The sequence below is a fragment of the Ascidia mentula genome, chromosome 7 (assembly GCF_947561715.1).
Source record: "Ascidia mentula chromosome 7, kaAscMent1.1, whole genome shotgun sequence".
Lineage (NCBI taxonomy): Eukaryota > Metazoa > Chordata > Ascidiacea > Phlebobranchia > Ascidiidae > Ascidia > Ascidia mentula.
Window position 1 is genome coordinate 4,159,240 of NC_138572.1, and position 16,252 is coordinate 4,175,491.

Sequence of the window (16,252 nt, forward strand, 5' to 3'; positions counted from 1 at the left end):
CCCTGGCTACACCACGTGACTTCTTGCTCATTCAACCAGAAAATTGACCCCAACGCATCACCGGTTGCCTTGTGACGGAACTGAGACTATCTATGACGCAGGAGTACAAGACGGGCATTCCCCGCGGGCAAAACTATTTTAATATAATTACTGATATGCGGTCTTAAATAGTGGCGCACCCGCCCAGAATCGCAATTGTTCTGTGAAGTCCAATACATGAGCCATTCAACTATTACATTGTGAAGTTTCACACCTGTTTGATCATCGGATCCAGAGTTGTAGTTGTTTTACTAACATCACTAGACAACAGAAAATGGCCTTGTCAACAGAGTTACCGCCAAGACAACTGTTAGGCAGAGGATGATGCTTCAAGCCCCAAACTGGTCACATGGAATGGAACCAAATATCACGAGGCAGTCATGCAACAATTATCTGCATGTCCAATACTTAATTACATGACACAGGTGTTAATTAATCAACATCCAAAGGCCAATTAGGGGGCATGCATTGTGGCAGGAAATTATGAACATTTCAACACCATGAAAATTACATGAGAATTGTGTTATTAACTTGCATACAAGACCATGCAATGCATTTATTTGCTTAAAATCAATTGATAAACCAAACTAGGAGCTACTTTATTGGTAAAATAGTAGCACATACCCAGAATATGTTGAAAATTGCTTCGGTTTCAATGGCGTGAGCAGTGAATCTGTTCGGATGAAGCACCATTCATATGGTGATGGACCACTTCTCTCTGGGGTAATAAATATAGCTCAGAGTTAAATAAGTAATTTAGTTAATTAATTATGACCACATAAAGTGTAGTAACATTTGATTTGAGCAATTGCAAGCGTTATTATTAAGCCAAATTGATATTGGGAAAAAGACAGCTTATGCAAAAATGCCATGATAAATGAAGAAAAATCATCAAAGCTCTGTGGTATAATCAACCCGGAATGTGTTGTGGACCGTTCATGCATAGAATTCATGCTCTTAAACCAATTTTTTGGGCCATTTAAATGCCTGTGATTGAAGAACTGGCCACACATATTCATGCACATAAAGCACTGGAAAAATGTTTTTTTGTCACTAGGTGGCAATAAGTGACTGGAGATGCTTGAAAACCATTCCATGTTCCTCGAAATACATAAATTTACAAATTTAAGCTTAAATTTGACACACATTGCGCAGTTTACAAAATGGCTAATTTCCCTTAAGGCCGCATATCAGTATTAAATCCCAAAAATCTAGTTTTGAAGGCTATCACCATTAATACCCATACTGAGTGATTTGCTTTTTTGCCAACAACAATTCCTGTGGTCAGTGACCCATGAAGATCTACTGGTACTATTCATAGAGAAAAAAAATTGATTGCAGCTGCATCCGCCAAAACACAGCAAGGATCTGAGGAGCCTCCAGGAGGATCTTTTGTCCTATAGGATAGCAAAAACAGTCCCAGGGGGCAACCAAAGCAACTTTCCTGTGACAATTTTTTTTGCCATTGCGTAGAAAAGGGTTAGGGCCAACATTAAATTGCAAATTGGATGAGGTTTTTGTGATTCATTTTTTCGCAAAACCATCTTACATTTTTTTGCAGCCAATTTAGCTAAAATAATGACTAATCGGGGGCCTAAAAGACCCCTAGGTGGTGCTTTAAGCAACTATCTTGCAACTAATTTTCACCTTACTGCATAGCCAAGAGGCGGGCCTAACATAAAATCACAAATTAAGGTATACTTCTGTGATTCAATTTTGAGCTACATCCCCTTGAACATTTTGGTGGTTTTTCAACTAAACTTTTCACAGCACCCTGCACCAAACGTCTGACTGACTGAGAAGAGCAAAAAATGCACTAAAACTGCACTAAACACGCTGAAAATCGCCCTGGCTACACCACGTGACTTCTTGCTCATTCAACCAGAAAATTGACCCCAACGCATCACCGGTTGCCTTGTGACGGAACTGAGACTATCTATGACGCAGGAGTACAAGACGGGCATTCCCCGCGGGCAAAACTATTTTAATATAATTACTGATATGCGGTCTTAAATAGTGGCGCACCCGCCCAGAATCGCAATTGTTCTGTGAAGTCCAATACATGAGCCATTCAACTATTACATTGTGAAGTTTCACACCTGTTTGATCATCGGATCCAGAGTTGTAGTTGTTTTACTAACATCACTAGACAACAGAAAATGGCCTTGTCAACAGAGTTACCGCCAAGACAACTGTTAGGCAGAGGATGATGCTTCAAGCCCCAAACTGGTCACATGGAATGGAACCAAATATCACGAGGCAGTCATGCAACAATTATCTGCATGTCCAATACTTAATTACATGACACAGGTGTTAATTAATCAACATCCAAAGGCCAATTAGGGGGCATGCATTGTGGCAGGAAATTATGAACATTTCAACACCATGAAAATTACATGAGAATTGTGTTATTAACTTGCATACAAGACCATGCAATGCATTTATTTGCTTAAAATCAATTGATAAACCAAACTAGGAGCTACTTTATTGGTAAAATAGTAGCACATACCCAGAATATGTTGAAAATTGCTTCGGTTTCAATGGCGTGAGCAGTGAATCTGTTCGGATGAAGCACCATTCATATGGTGATGGACCACTTCTCTCTGGGGTAATAAATATAGCTCAGAGTTAAATAAGTAATTTAGTTAATTAATTATGACCACATAAAGTGTAGTAACATTTGATTTGAGCAATTGCAAGCGTTATTATTAAGCCAAATTGATATTGGGAAAAAGACAGCTTATGCAAAAATGCCATGATAAATGAAGAAAAATCATCAAAGCTCTGTGGTATAATCAACCCGGAATGTGTTGTGGACCGTTCATGCATAGAATTCATGCTCTTAAACCAATTTTTTGGGCCATTTAAATGCCTGTGATTGAAGAACTGGCCACACATATTCATGCACATAAAGCACTGGAAAAATGTTTTTTTGTCACTAGGTGGCAATAAGTGACTGGAGATGCTTGAAAACCATTCCATGTTCCTCGAAATACATAAATTTACAAATTTAAGCTTAAATTTGACACACATTGCGCAGTTTACAAAATGGCTAATTTCCCTTAAGGCCGCATATCAGTATTAAATCCCAAAAATCTAGTTTTGAAGGCTATCACCATTAATACCCATACTGAGTGATTTGCTTTTTTGCCAACAACAATTCCTGTGGTCAGTGACCCATGAAGATCTACTGGTACTATTCATAGAGAAAAAAAATTGATTGCAGCTGCATCCGCCAAAACACAGCAAGGATCTGAGGAGCCTCCAGGAGGATCTTTTGTCCTATAGGATAGCAAAAACAGTCCCAGGGGGCAACCAAAGCAACTTTCCTGTGACAATTTTTTTTGCCATTGCGTAGAAAAGGGTTAGGGCCAACATTAAATTGCAAATTGGATGAGGTTTTTGTGATTCATTTTTTCGCAAAACCATCTTACATTTTTTTGCAGCCAATTTAGCTAAAATAATGACTAATCGGGGGCCTAAAAGACCCCTAGGTGGTGCTTTAAGCAACTATCTTGCAACTAATTTTCACCTTACTGCATAGCCAAGAGGCGGGCCTAACATAAAATCACAAATTAAGGTATACTTCTGTGATTCAATTTTGAGCTACATCCCCTTGAACATTTTGGTGGTTTTTCAACTAAACTTTTCACAGCACCCTGCACCAAACGTCTGACTGACTGAGAAGAGCAAAAAATGCACTAAAACTGCACTAAACACGCTGAAAATCGCCCTGGCTACACCACGTGACTTCTTGCTCATTCAACCAGAAAATTGACCCCAACGCATCACCGGTTGCCTTGTGACGGAACTGAGACTATCTATGACGCAGGAGTACAAGACGGGCATTCCCCGCGGGCAAAACTATTTTAATATAATTACTGATATGCGGTCTTAAATAGTGGCGCACCCGCCCAGAATCGCAATTGTTCTGTGAAGTCCAATACATGAGCCATTCAACTATTACATTGTGAAGTTTCACACCTGTTTGATCATCGGATCCAGAGTTGTAGTTGTTTTACTAACATCACTAGACAACAGAAAATGGCCTTGTCAACAGAGTTACCGCCAAGACAACTGTTAGGCAGAGGATGATGCTTCAAGCCCCAAACTGGTCACATGGAATGGAACCAAATATCACGAGGCAGTCATGCAACAATTATCTGCATGTCCAATACTTAATTACATGACACAGGTGTTAATTAATCAACATCCAAAGGCCAATTAGGGGGCATGCATTGTGGCAGGAAATTATGAACATTTCAACACCATGAAAATTACATGAGAATTGTGTTATTAACTTGCATACAAGACCATGCAATGCATTTATTTGCTTAAAATCAATTGATAAACCAAACTAGGAGCTACTTTATTGGTAAAATAGTAGCACATACCCAGAATATGTTGAAAATTGCTTCGGTTTCAATGGCGTGAGCAGTGAATCTGTTCGGATGAAGCACCATTCATATGGTGATGGACCACTTCTCTCTGGGGTAATAAATATAGCTCAGAGTTAAATAAGTAATTTAGTTAATTAATTATGACCACATAAAGTGTAGTAACATTTGATTTGAGCAATTGCAAGCGTTATTATTAAGCCAAATTGATATTGGGAAAAAGACAGCTTATGCAAAAATGCCATGATAAATGAAGAAAAATCATCAAAGCTCTGTGGTATAATCAACCCGGAATGTGTTGTGGACCGTTCATGCATAGAATTCATGCTCTTAAACCAATTTTTTGGGCCATTTAAATGCCTGTGATTGAAGAACTGGCCACACATATTCATGCACATAAAGCACTGGAAAAATGTTTTTTTGTCACTAGGTGGCAATAAGTGACTGGAGATGCTTGAAAACCATTCCATGTTCCTCGAAATACATAAATTTACAAATTTAAGCTTAAATTTGACACACATTGCGCAGTTTACAAAATGGCTAATTTCCCTTAAGGCCGCATATCAGTATTAAATCCCAAAAATCTAGTTTTGAAGGCTATCACCATTAATACCCATACTGAGTGATTTGCTTTTTTGCCAACAACAATTCCTGTGGTCAGTGACCCATGAAGATCTACTGGTACTATTCATAGAGAAAAAAAATTGATTGCAGCTGCATCCGCCAAAACACAGCAAGGATCTGAGGAGCCTCCAGGAGGATCTTTTGTCCTATAGGATAGCAAAAACAGTCCCAGGGGGCAACCAAAGCAACTTTCCTGTGACAATTTTTTTTGCCATTGCGTAGAAAAGGGTTAGGGCCAACATTAAATTGCAAATTGGATGAGGTTTTTGTGATTCATTTTTTCGCAAAACCATCTTACATTTTTTTGCAGCCAATTTAGCTAAAATAATGACTAATCGGGGGCCTAAAAGACCCCTAGGTGGTGCTTTAAGCAACTATCTTGCAACTAATTTTCACCTTACTGCATAGCCAAGAGGCGGGCCTAACATAAAATCACAAATTAAGGTATACTTCTGTGATTCAATTTTGAGCTACATCCCCTTGAACATTTTGGTGGTTTTTCAACTAAACTTTTCACAGCACCCTGCACCAAACGTCTGACTGACTGAGAAGAGCAAAAAATGCACTAAAACTGCACTAAACACGCTGAAAATCGCCCTGGCTACACCACGTGACTTCTTGCTCATTCAACCAGAAAATTGACCCCAACGCATCACCGGTTGCCTTGTGACGGAACTGAGACTATCTATGACGCAGGAGTACAAGACGGGCATTCCCCGCGGGCAAAACTATTTTAATATAATTACTGATATGCGGTCTTAAATAGTGGCGCACCCGCCCAGAATCGCAATTGTTCTGTGAAGTCCAATACATGAGCCATTCAACTATTACATTGTGAAGTTTCACACCTGTTTGATCATCGGATCCAGAGTTGTAGTTGTTTTACTAACATCACTAGACAACAGAAAATGGCCTTGTCAACAGAGTTACCGCCAAGACAACTGTTAGGCAGAGGATGATGCTTCAAGCCCCAAACTGGTCACATGGAATGGAACCAAATATCACGAGGCAGTCATGCAACAATTATCTGCATGTCCAATACTTAATTACATGACACAGGTGTTAATTAATCAACATCCAAAGGCCAATTAGGGGGCATGCATTGTGGCAGGAAATTATGAACATTTCAACACCATGAAAATTACATGAGAATTGTGTTATTAACTTGCATACAAGACCATGCAATGCATTTATTTGCTTAAAATCAATTGATAAACCAAACTAGGAGCTACTTTATTGGTAAAATAGTAGCACATACCCAGAATATGTTGAAAATTGCTTCGGTTTCAATGGCGTGAGCAGTGAATCTGTTCGGATGAAGCACCATTCATATGGTGATGGACCACTTCTCTCTGGGGTAATAAATATAGCTCAGAGTTAAATAAGTAATTTAGTTAATTAATTATGACCACATAAAGTGTAGTAACATTTGATTTGAGCAATTGCAAGCGTTATTATTAAGCCAAATTGATATTGGGAAAAAGACAGCTTATGCAAAAATGCCATGATAAATGAAGAAAAATCATCAAAGCTCTGTGGTATAATCAACCCGGAATGTGTTGTGGACCGTTCATGCATAGAATTCATGCTCTTAAACCAATTTTTTGGGCCATTTAAATGCCTGTGATTGAAGAACTGGCCACACATATTCATGCACATAAAGCACTGGAAAAATGTTTTTTTGTCACTAGGTGGCAATAAGTGACTGGAGATGCTTGAAAACCATTCCATGTTCCTCGAAATACATAAATTTACAAATTTAAGCTTAAATTTGACACACATTGCGCAGTTTACAAAATGGCTAATTTCCCTTAAGGCCGCATATCAGTATTAAATCCCAAAAATCTAGTTTTGAAGGCTATCACCATTAATACCCATACTGAGTGATTTGCTTTTTTGCCAACAACAATTCCTGTGGTCAGTGACCCATGAAGATCTACTGGTACTATTCATAGAGAAAAAAAATTGATTGCAGCTGCATCCGCCAAAACACAGCAAGGATCTGAGGAGCCTCCAGGAGGATCTTTTGTCCTATAGGATAGCAAAAACAGTCCCAGGGGGCAACCAAAGCAACTTTCCTGTGACAATTTTTTTTGCCATTGCGTAGAAAAGGGTTAGGGCCAACATTAAATTGCAAATTGGATGAGGTTTTTGTGATTCATTTTTTCGCAAAACCATCTTACATTTTTTTGCAGCCAATTTAGCTAAAATAATGACTAATCGGGGGCCTAAAAGACCCCTAGGTGGTGCTTTAAGCAACTATCTTGCAACTAATTTTCACCTTACTGCATAGCCAAGAGGCGGGCCTAACATAAAATCACAAATTAAGGTATACTTCTGTGATTCAATTTTGAGCTACATCCCCTTGAACATTTTGGTGGTTTTTCAACTAAACTTTTCACAGCACCCTGCACCAAACGTCTGACTGACTGAGAAGAGCAAAAAATGCACTAAAACTGCACTAAACACGCTGAAAATCGCCCTGGCTACACCACGTGACTTCTTGCTCATTCAACCAGAAAATTGACCCCAACGCATCACCGGTTGCCTTGTGACGGAACTGAGACTATCTATGACGCAGGAGTACAAGACGGGCATTCCCCGCGGGCAAAACTATTTTAATATAATTACTGATATGCGGTCTTAAATAGTGGCGCACCCGCCCAGAATCGCAATTGTTCTGTGAAGTCCAATACATGAGCCATTCAACTATTACATTGTGAAGTTTCACACCTGTTTGATCATCGGATCCAGAGTTGTAGTTGTTTTACTAACATCACTAGACAACAGAAAATGGCCTTGTCAACAGAGTTACCGCCAAGACAACTGTTAGGCAGAGGATGATGCTTCAAGCCCCAAACTGGTCACATGGAATGGAACCAAATATCACGAGGCAGTCATGCAACAATTATCTGCATGTCCAATACTTAATTACATGACACAGGTGTTAATTAATCAACATCCAAAGGCCAATTAGGGGGCATGCATTGTGGCAGGAAATTATGAACATTTCAACACCATGAAAATTACATGAGAATTGTGTTATTAACTTGCATACAAGACCATGCAATGCATTTATTTGCTTAAAATCAATTGATAAACCAAACTAGGAGCTACTTTATTGGTAAAATAGTAGCACATACCCAGAATATGTTGAAAATTGCTTCGGTTTCAATGGCGTGAGCAGTGAATCTGTTCGGATGAAGCACCATTCATATGGTGATGGACCACTTCTCTCTGGGGTAATAAATATAGCTCAGAGTTAAATAAGTAATTTAGTTAATTAATTATGACCACATAAAGTGTAGTAACATTTGATTTGAGCAATTGCAAGCGTTATTATTAAGCCAAATTGATATTGGGAAAAAGACAGCTTATGCAAAAATGCCATGATAAATGAAGAAAAATCATCAAAGCTCTGTGGTATAATCAACCCGGAATGTGTTGTGGACCGTTCATGCATAGAATTCATGCTCTTAAACCAATTTTTTGGGCCATTTAAATGCCTGTGATTGAAGAACTGGCCACACATATTCATGCACATAAAGCACTGGAAAAATGTTTTTTTGTCACTAGGTGGCAATAAGTGACTGGAGATGCTTGAAAACCATTCCATGTTCCTCGAAATACATAAATTTACAAATTTAAGCTTAAATTTGACACACATTGCGCAGTTTACAAAATGGCTAATTTCCCTTAAGGCCGCATATCAGTATTAAATCCCAAAAATCTAGTTTTGAAGGCTATCACCATTAATACCCATACTGAGTGATTTGCTTTTTTGCCAACAACAATTCCTGTGGTCAGTGACCCATGAAGATCTACTGGTACTATTCATAGAGAAAAAAAATTGATTGCAGCTGCATCCGCCAAAACACAGCAAGGATCTGAGGAGCCTCCAGGAGGATCTTTTGTCCTATAGGATAGCAAAAACAGTCCCAGGGGGCAACCAAAGCAACTTTCCTGTGACAATTTTTTTTGCCATTGCGTAGAAAAGGGTTAGGGCCAACATTAAATTGCAAATTGGATGAGGTTTTTGTGATTCATTTTTTCGCAAAACCATCTTACATTTTTTTGCAGCCAATTTAGCTAAAATAATGACTAATCGGGGGCCTAAAAGACCCCTAGGTGGTGCTTTAAGCAACTATCTTGCAACTAATTTTCACCTTACTGCATAGCCAAGAGGCGGGCCTAACATAAAATCACAAATTAAGGTATACTTCTGTGATTCAATTTTGAGCTACATCCCCTTGAACATTTTGGTGGTTTTTCAACTAAACTTTTCACAGCACCCTGCACCAAACGTCTGACTGACTGAGAAGAGCAAAAAATGCACTAAAACTGCACTAAACACGCTGAAAATCGCCCTGGCTACACCACGTGACTTCTTGCTCATTCAACCAGAAAATTGACCCCAACGCATCACCGGTTGCCTTGTGACGGAACTGAGACTATCTATGACGCAGGAGTACAAGACGGGCATTCCCCGCGGGCAAAACTATTTTAATATAATTACTGATATGCGGTCTTAAATAGTGGCGCACCCGCCCAGAATCGCAATTGTTCTGTGAAGTCCAATACATGAGCCATTCAACTATTACATTGTGAAGTTTCACACCTGTTTGATCATCGGATCCAGAGTTGTAGTTGTTTTACTAACATCACTAGACAACAGAAAATGGCCTTGTCAACAGAGTTACCGCCAAGACAACTGTTAGGCAGAGGATGATGCTTCAAGCCCCAAACTGGTCACATGGAATGGAACCAAATATCACGAGGCAGTCATGCAACAATTATCTGCATGTCCAATACTTAATTACATGACACAGGTGTTAATTAATCAACATCCAAAGGCCAATTAGGGGGCATGCATTGTGGCAGGAAATTATGAACATTTCAACACCATGAAAATTACATGAGAATTGTGTTATTAACTTGCATACAAGACCATGCAATGCATTTATTTGCTTAAAATCAATTGATAAACCAAACTAGGAGCTACTTTATTGGTAAAATAGTAGCACATACCCAGAATATGTTGAAAATTGCTTCGGTTTCAATGGCGTGAGCAGTGAATCTGTTCGGATGAAGCACCATTCATATGGTGATGGACCACTTCTCTCTGGGGTAATAAATATAGCTCAGAGTTAAATAAGTAATTTAGTTAATTAATTATGACCACATAAAGTGTAGTAACATTTGATTTGAGCAATTGCAAGCGTTATTATTAAGCCAAATTGATATTGGGAAAAAGACAGCTTATGCAAAAATGCCATGATAAATGAAGAAAAATCATCAAAGCTCTGTGGTATAATCAACCCGGAATGTGTTGTGGACCGTTCATGCATAGAATTCATGCTCTTAAACCAATTTTTTGGGCCATTTAAATGCCTGTGATTGAAGAACTGGCCACACATATTCATGCACATAAAGCACTGGAAAAATGTTTTTTTGTCACTAGGTGGCAATAAGTGACTGGAGATGCTTGAAAACCATTCCATGTTCCTCGAAATACATAAATTTACAAATTTAAGCTTAAATTTGACACACATTGCGCAGTTTACAAAATGGCTAATTTCCCTTAAGGCCGCATATCAGTATTAAATCCCAAAAATCTAGTTTTGAAGGCTATCACCATTAATACCCATACTGAGTGATTTGCTTTTTTGCCAACAACAATTCCTGTGGTCAGTGACCCATGAAGATCTACTGGTACTATTCATAGAGAAAAAAAATTGATTGCAGCTGCATCCGCCAAAACACAGCAAGGATCTGAGGAGCCTCCAGGAGGATCTTTTGTCCTATAGGATAGCAAAAACAGTCCCAGGGGGCAACCAAAGCAACTTTCCTGTGACAATTTTTTTTGCCATTGCGTAGAAAAGGGTTAGGGCCAACATTAAATTGCAAATTGGATGAGGTTTTTGTGATTCATTTTTTCGCAAAACCATCTTACATTTTTTTGCAGCCAATTTAGCTAAAATAATGACTAATCGGGGGCCTAAAAGACCCCTAGGTGGTGCTTTAAGCAACTATCTTGCAACTAATTTTCACCTTACTGCATAGCCAAGAGGCGGGCCTAACATAAAATCACAAATTAAGGTATACTTCTGTGATTCAATTTTGAGCTACATCCCCTTGAACATTTTGGTGGTTTTTCAACTAAACTTTTCACAGCACCCTGCACCAAACGTCTGACTGACTGAGAAGAGCAAAAAATGCACTAAAACTGCACTAAACACGCTGAAAATCGCCCTGGCTACACCACGTGACTTCTTGCTCATTCAACCAGAAAATTGACCCCAACGCATCACCGGTTGCCTTGTGACGGAACTGAGACTATCTATGACGCAGGAGTACAAGACGGGCATTCCCCGCGGGCAAAACTATTTTAATATAATTACTGATATGCGGTCTTAAGTTAGCACGTGAAACATGACCCCCACCTGGGATAAACCTCGGCGTCCTGTGGTAACCTTTTATCCGTTTTGGACAAACAAATATTTTCGTTGGCGTTGTTCTCTGCAATAAGTAGCGACTGTAGAAGGAGGTAAGGATTTTCGTTCGCAAGATAAAATACCTTTAATTTCCAGCGCACGACCAACATATGATTTTGCTTCGTTTTACAACATGGAAGCCACACTCACAAGATATAAAACTTGTCGCTTTATTCAATTGCACTGCTCAAAAGTTACAGGGGTTGGTGGAAATTGAATTACGTTGAAGCGCAGCCCAACAAACCAGCGGGTAGGAGAAAGAACTATCGACTGTGTGCATTGTATAGGAAAGCAGGTATTTGTACAGCAGTTGTCATGGAAACCGATTTAGACAGGTGATGACCGACCGGAAATTTTTGACTCCAAATTTCAATTTTGGACGGATAGGAAAAAATCTAAAACGTTGGTGCTTAGTGGCCATACACATAATACGTATGGCATAGAAGCACTAGTTCAAATAGCCAGCCTTGTAAATCGATGAAGAACATTATTTTGGAAGGATGAAAAAGCGCAATAAACAACGTTTGATTAATTTCAATACTTTTTGGTATAGTGTTGCTTACCGATACGTTCAAACGTTTTCTTTGGCAATAACAAAGTACGTTCATCCTGGCTTGGTTATTACGTTGCATGACCATACGGGAATTACCCACAAATATGCCAAATTAAAACTTCACAACGATTGGAAAAGTAGCATGTACTGCTTACGTGGTAAGAAATTGCGATCAACGAACAAACAAAGAAGGAAAATAGAAGGAAGAAACGAAACAAGATTTTGCAAATTACAAGTGAATGTGAGCCGGGATTGTGGGTCAATAAGATAGTAAGGCTTACTAGTACAACATCCTGGCGTCTTTGGCGAGCAACAATATATATATAGGGCAGTAACATAATATGCCTAGAGCCTAGATGATACGCGAGAATAACTTGAAAGGCGATACTTGGCAATACATGTAAAAGACTATGAACATTTTGGTTTTTCACCAGTACCACCTGCCATGTCGTACACAACGGAACAGACTTTTTCGGCCAATGCGTTTGCGTTCTCCTAAAAATAACGATGTTTTTATTGTTATGATATCGTCACAAAATGTACTGTGTTTTTGCCCACTTTGGCAATTTGTTGGTGACATAAGTCAACGAAGCACACAAAGAGCTATTTAGACCCTTTTTCAACAATATTACAGTCGGCGACAAAAATCGCCGAAAAGATTTCCATTGAAAAGTACATTGTAAATTTAAGATAAAAGTTGCAAGTGGTGGCGATTGTCTTCTACCAGTAAATTTTATATGAAGTTTCTTGTATTTAAAAAGAAAATTAAGAATGCCCGTGCAGACGAAAGCGATTTTTCTATGTATATAAAAAAAAAAGCATTTGACTTCAATCTGAAACGTTTTGTAGAAATACCTGTGTGTCGCTCTCGGCATACACGCGTACAACATCTTCTGTTCCAGAAGGTCGAACGAACGATCTACCGCAAGCGTATTGCCCCACCAAGCGGTCGACGGCATCCTGCAAGCCCTGCGGTTTGACGGTTCGTGTTTCCGCGTCTGTGGTTTCAATCACTGAACGGTCGGCAACCTGTGTATTGTAAAGGTATGAGCTCTGTTGCGTTCGAATGCTTTTTTGAGGATGTTTAACAGACGCCTGGTATAGTCAGTAACAAACTATTTGGTGGTCAATACTCCCAGACTTGTGCACACCTTGACTTTCATTTGTCTGTTTGGCAGTTCGTTGTACAACGCGCACCACTCTCTCACACTCCATTCCTTAGCATAGAGAATGGCTTCCACAGCGAGCATGTCTGCCATGGCATCACCGACTGTCTGTTTACATAGTATTATTTCATTAATCTCTAATCACGCCACAATCGGGTGAGTTTATGGAGATTTTAGTTGGTTCATATCGTAAACTAAGGACAATGCACTAAGTTTCAGGTATGTACTCTACAGGCCTCTGAAGTATTTTTAAAAACCACAGTGCAATGTCGTTTTTACAAAAATGACACTGCAAATTATTTTACTATCCTTATTTCATATGTAAGGGCGAATCGGACCTTAAGTCATGAGTTGACAATCATGACTCATGAAATCATATAATATGCAGAGATAGAAGATTTGTACAAACTTTTGCAACTCTTGTACCTCATTAATAACCGACAGGAAAGTCTCCAAATCCTGAGCAGCAGAACCTTCGGCTGATCCAGCAACAGAAGCTTTCTCTTTTAACAGTTTTTTCCAAGAGTCCTTCACAGTAATCTATGCGAAATTCGAGATTTATACACAAAATATGAACGAATTGCTGAAAAAACTTATGCAGAAGAAAGGTAAAAACGACGACGAGTATACAAAGTTGACCCAGTGTTATAACAAACCCTGCAAAAACAAGTTTATTGCTTGAAAAACTGTATAATTGGCAATGCAGTGTATGGATTGTTACTGCGTCGTTCTCTATGCGTTGACAGTTACGTCACACACTGTCGAAAAGACTTTGAATCGATTCTGCACATATTAAGGTTTGCATCTGTCCAAACTATCTCTCGTGTGATCGCACAGCACCTGTTGTTAATTTGGTTGCAAAGTAGGCTTTGTACGCACATTTGTTCTTAAAGTTTGTGCCAAAGTCGGAGAGCGAGGTTCTGGGTTTTGAGAAATGGGTGAAAAGATCTCAGTTTCCATAAGTTTGTACCGATGGCGGGGTTTCCCCGTAGTTTCGGCTTGTGTTATATCAAGCCAGACATCCAAATTAGTTCCACCTGTTCTTCGTTTGAAGTCGAATTTTAGTTGTAACGCAGTTGAATGACGCAAAACAACTGGTGAGCCGAACAACCCAGGACGCGAGAGCTTGGACAGGTACCAATGTACACATAACATGACAAACAGGCTCCCTTGACAATGGCACTTCACTTCAGTCAAGAGTTTATGCAAGCAACACATCATTTTGTGGTTTCTTAATAGTTTGGTTTGGACTTGATGTTGCTGTGCTGAAGGCAATGGCTTGTTCAGTGCATCTAAGTCTACTGTTTATTGTATTGCTGTTGAGGGTTGAAGGTTCTTTGTTATTGCTTAAAATACACATTGTGACTACATACTTAGCATAAACATTTTTCTTAATTTTAGGCTAAACTAAAAGAAATATAACAGGATTGTTATATATAACAAACATTAATTTAACTGTTAAATACATTATCTGTTCCATTGCTTTGTCTAATAGAAGCAACAGATCCATAATATAATGATGCTTTGTCAACATTTGCACAAACTTACAGTGCCATGTCCGTTTGCTTCGAAGTACACACCGATGTCAAAATCTTGAGCTTTATGATGTAGGTGCTTAACTCCAGTTTTGACGCAGGCAACATCCACTTTTAAGGTGTCTTTCAGAAATTTGGTTGAGCTTCCGTTGGCATAAGCTGTTTGAACCACTCCAAGGCTGGCTTCAAGGTTTGACTGTAATCGAATAAAGAAATTGAACCAGATTGGCCCAATAAAAAGATTTTGAAGTAAACATACAAGGCTCATGACAGTAAGCATGTTGCACTGGTGTTACAATTAAGATTCTAGAAACAAAATTGTGGTATTAAGGGCCAATTGCATTTATCCGATAAGTATTTTCAATTCCAACATTATGACAAATAGATCAAAAGGTTTGTACATAAAAATTTATTTTATGTTTGTTCAATCATTATGTACACATAAGTTCATTTTGTTGCATCTCCTTTTCTATACACTTTCCATAGCTTGTATATTTTGTTTTACACCACCTTGGTCAGAAGCTCTTTAATATAGAGGGCAAATAAGGATGCAATTTTGTCTCCATCAAGCAAAATAAAGTTACAGTCACTGTCCAGGGTGTAGTATACAAGACGGTCTGCATCACCATCAAAGGAAGCATAGCGATGGTATGGCTCCATGTTGAGGCCTATGGAAAAAAGCATTGAACTTTCTGTTGACAACTGAATTAAAAACACACATTGCCAATACAAATACAAAAAGCCCAATGATACCATTTTCACAATGCTAGATTCTAGATAAACAAATCACCAGTAAAACGGGAAAAAAAAATACTCATATTTAAAACAGTAGCACCTGACCTTATGGTTGTGGATCACGATTCAACACTACCAGATTTTTGTTTATATAAAAGGCTTTTACAGTGAGCAACTTTGCCTATTTCTCAGATTCAACATTGACAATTTGACTCCTAAAGATGAGTCTAATTAGCTGAGGACTTTGCAACTAAACTACCTGCATGGTAATACATGCTTTGGGAAGAAATGTTTTAAAACCAAACTATTTTCCAAAATGGATCAACTTTCATGATGGTGAAATTTCAAGGGTAGGTTTAGCGTGCAATGTTAGCAAAGGCATTTAAAAAAAAATACTATTTACCAACTGGTGCCTGTTGCTGTATCTTCACATAGTCTGCCCCACAGTCTTTATTCAGTTTTCCATTCCCCACTTCAGCATTGTTGTGTACAACCAAATTTATTGACCCACCAATATTTTCATATAATTTCTGTAGTTTTGGTGCTCCGACACCATTGGCACAATCCACAGTGACCATAGAACAATCTGATTTCTACAAAAAATGTCCAATAAACAAATAAGGGCATAGCGAATTCTGTGAATATACTGGCTTGCAGTATAGTATAGGTTGTGCTTATTATTATTACTATTGGAAGATTATAATGTTTG

At 38.7% G+C, this 16,252-nt stretch overlaps 1 protein-coding gene across 3 annotated transcripts in view; it reads right to left on the bottom strand.

The window, feature by feature from the left end:
• Window positions 1–11,739: 11,739 nt before the first annotated feature.
• LOC145909272 (phosphoacetylglucosamine mutase-like) overlaps window positions 11,740–16,252 on the bottom strand; it is a 40,761-nt gene continuing 36,248 nt past the window's right edge. For all 3 annotated transcript variants that reach the window (XM_082996630.1, XM_082996627.1, XM_082996629.1), the window contains exons 2-8: window positions 15,947–16,136; window positions 15,319–15,476; window positions 14,822–15,004; window positions 13,700–13,813; window positions 13,259–13,381; window positions 12,963–13,136; window positions 11,740–12,602 (exon numbers count right to left, since the gene is read on the bottom strand). In XM_082996630.1, coding sequence (XP_082852756.1) covers window positions 12,516–12,602; window positions 12,963–13,136; window positions 13,259–13,381; window positions 13,700–13,813; window positions 14,822–15,004; window positions 15,319–15,476; window positions 15,947–16,121 — 1,014 coding nt within the window. In that variant the 5' untranslated portion in view covers window positions 16,122–16,136 and the 3' untranslated portion in view covers window positions 11,740–12,515. The remainder of the gene's footprint in view (window positions 12,603–12,962; window positions 13,137–13,258; window positions 13,382–13,699; window positions 13,814–14,821; window positions 15,005–15,318; window positions 15,477–15,946; window positions 16,137–16,252) is intronic.